Source organism: Helicoverpa zea, chromosome 2 (genome assembly GCF_022581195.2).
Source record: "Helicoverpa zea isolate HzStark_Cry1AcR chromosome 2, ilHelZeax1.1, whole genome shotgun sequence".
NCBI classification, from domain to species: Eukaryota; Metazoa; Arthropoda; class Insecta; order Lepidoptera; family Noctuidae; genus Helicoverpa; species Helicoverpa zea.
This window is the reverse complement of record NC_061453.1, coordinates 1,181,757-1,187,685: the sequence shown is the minus strand read 5'-3', so window position 1 is coordinate 1,187,685 and position 5,929 is coordinate 1,181,757. Positions and strand designations below refer to the sequence as shown.

Genomic DNA, 5,929 nt, shown 5'->3' with positions numbered 1-5,929 from the left:
CTTTATGGTTAGTCTTAGCTTTTTACGCTTACAGAATGATGAAAAACATTTGAATGGAATATTTAAAAGAATAATATTTAATTACGTGATTGGTATTTTTAATTCAAATTTGGGAGTCCACCTTTAGATCAGAAATAACGTGTCTTCTGCAAGACGAAAGTTGTAATTTTAAAACGGGCTTGAAAGGAAAACAATATTTGTCACTGAAGAATGCTGTATTTCTTACCTAGTTAACGGTAACGGTGACCTACCATAATGAGGTCGTCCGTCATTCAAAGAGTTTAATGGTGATATAAACTACAACTACTAGAATTAAACTTGATAGTAAATCAACTACATAATACAACAATAAATTGTTGCCTATATTTATCCACACAATAATAGGATGTAGGTACCTACCTGCCTAGCAAGGTATATTTTTATTTAGCATTGTACAATTATTTATGCATGAGTGCTTGCATAATTAGGAGCCTCGTTGGTCTAGCTGTCGCAAGTGCGGCTGCTAAGCACGAGGTCTCGGGTTCGATTCCCGAGTCGGGCCGAAATCGCCTTGTGGGTTTTAGAAGACTTTCACAAAGCAGCCCGGAGCCTGGAAGCTGGTGATTGATACACCCGTGCATCGGAGAGCACGTAAATGTCGGTCCTGCGCCTGATCTCTCTCCGGTCGTGTCGGATTACCGTCCCATCGGGCTATGAGAGTTAAGGAATAGTGAGTGCACCTGTGTCTGCGCAAATGCTCGTGCACTATAATATGTCCTGCGTAGTTGGCTAATCTCCTTACATGAGAACAGCCGCCGTAGCCGATAATCGGCTAGGAGGACATCATCATCAATTAGGAACGTAAAAACAGCTGTTTATTTTACTATGTATTTGTCAGATGACGTAGTTCTATCTATCACGTCATAATGCGTCATGGATAGTCAAAAACCATTACTTACTTGTAAGAAGCTATTATCAAAATTCTATCCCCAGTAAGCAAATCAACACACAAATAGATTATTGGAAACGGACGTGATTTTTGGTATCTATGAATGAATTTGTTTTAAATATGACGCACTATTTATCGATTTACGTAACAGGGTCATGATTTTATAATTGCTTAATAATCATTTGGATAATTAGAATTACTTACCGGAATGGCGGTCCTTTGCAATAATGAATATGTAACGGTAGATAAGATTTTAAATATTAGTCATTTTATAGGTGTGTTATTATATTGTGATTGTTATATGTGTGATTCAATAATTAAGGAATTCTTAACAGCTAACAGCTTTTCACAAGAAATCCTGAATTGACTCAGCTCATCGTGGTTTGTTACCATAAACTAAATACAGAAACAGGCAAACGGCCGAGGTTCATGTTGTATGTATATGAAAGAAAATGTTATATAAGAAAATTATGTCATTTATAGTATCATAATTCATTATCTAAAGTACCTATATTATCAAAGAATGCAAAAGAAAAAAAAACGGGTTTAACTGCAATTTGTTAACAACGCCATCTGCTATCAACATTTTGTAGTTTAAAAGAGTCCTAAGAGATGGCGTTACTGGTTCTCTTTGTCGTAACGTGTTGGCTTTGTGTCGATGTGTGCCTTTTCAAGGCAGCTGAACAAAGCAGTTTGTTATTGTTATCAAGATTAGTTGAATCATCATTTGTAATGAGGAGTTCTTATCGAAATAATACAAAATTAATGTGGCAGTAAATATATTCAGAAAATATCAACCATGATCGCAGGTATTTATCGATTTCATCAATGTAAAAAAGTTTAATACAAATCAGTACGAATTACTTACGTAGATATATGTATAATATTGTCAACTTTCATTTTGTATACTTAGCCATTATCTTATAATTAATAGTTCAGTTACGTTTTATTACAGTTTAGCTTTATTATTGCTTTATACAATATCGTATCGTGTAGCCGTCCACACGTTCTATTTCGTACACGCTAGTCACTTAATTTAGATTAATAATAATTACATATCACAATGAGACGTTCCTTCAACATGATACACTCGCACACAAATAATACAAAATACAAAACGAAGGCACGAGATCTAACTACATCTACGACTACTAGTATAAACATGCCCCAATAACATTACGCTAAATGCACGCGCGACCATTGCGGCGCGACTCAGTCAAAGTGTTGCGTTTGGAAGAGTCATATCACCTATTTCAATTTCGGTAGCGTTAGTTTGAAAGCGGTTCTGGAATACAACGATGCGGCGGCGCGGAGGTCGTTCCCCGCGCCGGCCGTGGGTAATGGAATGTTGGCGTACAGCCGCTCCCGGCGCTCTTTGTGCGCGGCGCGCCCCGCCCGGTCCGCGGCGCGGGCGCAGCGGCCAGGTAGCCGCCGCCGGCCCGCCTCGCGGACCGGGCCTTCGATCACTATTAACACGTCACACGGACGACCCAAAGTCCACTAGCCGCTTCACACGCCCCGACAGACTACACACTGTCCTTCCCCTCGAACTTCTCAGCCAGCTCGCCCATCAGCTCCTTGTAGATCAGAGGGTCGATGTTCTTGCCGAGCTGGTAGAGCACGAACCAGTCGCCGATCTGCAGCTCGCGCGCCACGGTCTCCACCTGCGCTTGCGGCGCCAGGCGGCTGCGGGCGCGGAGCAGGTACAGGCGCACGCGCGGGCCTGCCACCACGGCCATGCGGTAGATCAAGGAAATTCCACTCAAGATAGACAGGATCATGAACCAGAACCACAAGAACACGTAGATCTTCTCGTTGACAATGTTCAGGGGCAGCACGCACAGGCCGTCGAACTTCTGCACGGTTCCCGAGGGACCGTATTTGTGGAAGGTACACTTGGTCACTTTAGGAAACACTCTAGCCATCGGGTCCACACGCTCTTCCGGCTCCATCTCGGTGAAGCTGACCACGTCACTGCCGTACGTGGAGAACTCTCCGTCCAAGAAGAAGTCCATGAAGAAGATCTGGCCGACCACGTTGATGAAGTTCAACACTTCACAGATGAAGAATCGGAACGCGTAAAAGTTTTGCGTATGCAGGTTTGTGTGAAAGTAGTCGACGAGCAACTTCTTGCGACTATCTTTGCATTCATCTCCCACGACGGGGCAGTTGAGATCGAGCACTAACATCTTGATGCGGCCGCCTTCCCATGTTTTCCACAAGTATCGCGGCACATAAAACAAAATGGCTTGGAAGAACAACACAAAACACACCCACTGGTAGTACTTGTGGTATTTGACCTCATCCTGGCCATCAACGTGCGAGGCGACTCCGGCCTGCACCACATCCTTGCCGACGCGGCCCACCAGCCGGTTGGGAATTGTGAAAGTTGAGTATATCCAACAGTATGTGTCCATTACGGCGAGCGGGATCTCGTCGACAATGCAGTCGATAGGGTCACCGATGTATTGCCGCGACGTGACGAGCAGCGAAAACGCGATCAGGATGATCACGGTGGCTTTGTAATGAAGCCGGAACACATTGTTGTCGATGCACACTGAGTCGAGCTTGAGAAGCCCCTTCACGGAGCCGAAAACGTCAAACATGGCGGTCGTCTAGCCGCGAGCGCGCGGCGCGTCGTACGCGATCGTTAAAAAAGCAGGGCGTGCGCTTCGCCCTCGCGTCGAGTGCGGAATGCTGGTCGGTGGGGAGCACCGTCGGTTGAGGGCGCCGGGCCGGGGGGGGCGGGTGCGGGGCGGGGCGAGAGGGGGGCCGCGACCCCCGCCTCGTCGCCGCGTGCAGTCTCAGACTCTCGGAGCAACGACACAGCACTGACCCTATTTCTACCTCCGTGGCGTCATCTGGTAGCTGTGACGCCGTACCCCGGGGGCTGTCGGCCACCAGTGATAATGCTCACGGTGCGCCGCACTGCTGCCTAATTAAATACATGATTACGCGTTGCATCACTTAGTTTGGGAGAGTGCATGTCCGTGAAATGGTAATAGTATGCATTCTAACGGTAATGGCCGACAACGCGGGGCCGCAGCTGCGCTGACAACCACAACGGGTTACCTAATAACTTAACCGATTGAAAGTATTGCGATGGATACTTAAGAGTAAAATCATTGGTATGTGAAGAAGTGTTAGCAAATGATCATAAATAATGTTATTGGCGAGTGTAGGTGGACAGACACTTGGCTGATGACGATATATCGGTCAAAGGCCGAGGGTTCAAGTGTAATTAATGTTATCATTCTGTCAGCATTGAATTACTTCACATACGCGAACGTAATATTGCGGAAATTTGAGAGATATTCTAACATCTACCTAATAGAGGTAGAATAGATTTTAGTTTATAAAAGGACATACATAATATAGGTAGGTACATGGAAGTGCACTGAGGATTCAGTTTGGCTTCTATTGCACAATATTGGGCCAAAATAAACGAAAAGATTTCGAGTTATGGTTCTCATATTAAACGTGGTGTAATCGATTTGGTACATTGAGCAAAGTTTTTTTAAGAGAACACTTATAGTATCCTTGATGTCCCCCTTTTTTTTTTTTTTTAGCGACGTAAAATCATCAAATGACCCCTCCCGCTGTGGGTTAGCAGCGGTGAGGGAGTGTCAGACTCTTACTGACTAAAATGTGTGTGTTATGTATTATGTGTGTTCAAAGCACAATAAAAATCTCCGCTCCTCTAATAATCGTCTTCTTCACTGCCCTGCTCACCGTTCAGATATTATTCACTCTTCCTTCTTTGTTAAATCTATCCTTCTCTGGAATGAGCTACCCTTGGAGGTCAGGATGGTAAAAAGTCGACACACGTTTAAAATTAAACTGCGTAATCACATCCATGGCAAGTTGGCGGAATCATTACACTAGTTCATTTTCTTCACTTTCTTCTCTTGGATTCAGTAATATATATATATATATATTTATTATATTTATATACATATACATAAATATATTTATTTTTATTTTCTTGCACTTATGCTCAAACTGTGTTGCACCTACCATTTCTGTTTCACCACCACCCTAAGGTAGACTGGCAGAGAACGCCTAAGGCGTTAAGTCCGCCGTTGTACAATGTGCATAAAGTATTTTAAATAAATAAATAAATAAAAATAAAATCGTCGTGTTCCGTCATAGGCCTTTTATGTACCAGGGCCGCGGTATCTCTTTCGAACAACCCGCAGCCCCGGCAGGCCTTGGCCCTGCTGGGCCCCGCTTGACGTCCCCTCAAGAAGACATCTGTTTGTTTTGATCTATCTTAAATAGCATTAATTAGGACCATTTATCTAATGGTTTATTGTTTGCGATCCTGGTGCTATAGTCCCCTGTAACTTCTGTAATGCAGAAAAATGGAAATTAGGCTTTTTATTGCGAAATTCTTCGCGCCTTGCTGAGCATGACAATCGTTCCCTAAGCTCCCGACCTCTCTCACGATTTGTCATGATTTTTATAACAGCTAGAAAAAAAACTGTTAAATAGTTGAAAAAGGCAAACATAGATAGTTTATACGAAAATTAGCTTGTCTAATAGTTTGTAATTCATTAGAGTATGATGTAAAGCAATTATAATATTTTGAAATACATTTGTTTAATCGTCATTGAATATCTCACGGTAACTTAGGATATTTATCATTTGAGAGTTACGTGCGGTCGCGCACGATTTTACAACAACTTGGTTATTTGAGAAAGCGGTAGAAATATTATGACTGTTGGAATGAGAAGTTTTTTCGCCAGTTAACGACGAATGATCTACAAAAGGTCTTCTACATAAAGAGTTGAAGAATATAAAAAGAAGGCATGGAAAAGATTGGTTATATCCCCGGCTAAATCAAATTAAATAATTTAAAGATGAGGGTAGATGTTTAACCTATAGTCTACAAGAAGTTCGAAGTAACTGAACATGATGTTGTTTTGGATGTATGTAGGCCCCATCAACCTTAGATTTAGGTGATCCACCTTGTCGAATAATCGTTTGCAACTGCCAAAA

General features: G+C 42.9%; 1 protein-coding gene across 1 annotated transcript; it reads right to left on the bottom strand.

The window, feature by feature from the left end:
* Window positions 1–1,690: 1,690 nt before the first annotated feature.
* LOC124640395 (innexin inx2) lies at window positions 1,691–3,644 on the bottom strand. Its single transcript, XM_047178158.1, has 2 exons — window positions 2,394–3,644; window positions 1,691–2,329 (listed from the first exon to the last, which is right to left on the bottom strand). The coding sequence occupies exon 1, from the start codon at window positions 3,532–3,534 to the stop codon at window positions 2,455–2,457; it is 1,080 nt and encodes a 359-aa protein (XP_047034114.1). The 5' UTR covers window positions 3,535–3,644; the 3' UTR covers window positions 1,691–2,329; window positions 2,394–2,454.
* Window positions 3,645–5,929: the final 2,285 nt, after the last annotated feature.

Bases quoted from the DNA above. Each gene is read 5' to 3' on its own strand.
- LOC124640395 (XM_047178158.1), bottom strand. From the start codon at position 3,534: ATGTTTGACGTTTTCGGCTCCGTGAAGGGGCTTCTCAAGCTCGACTCA.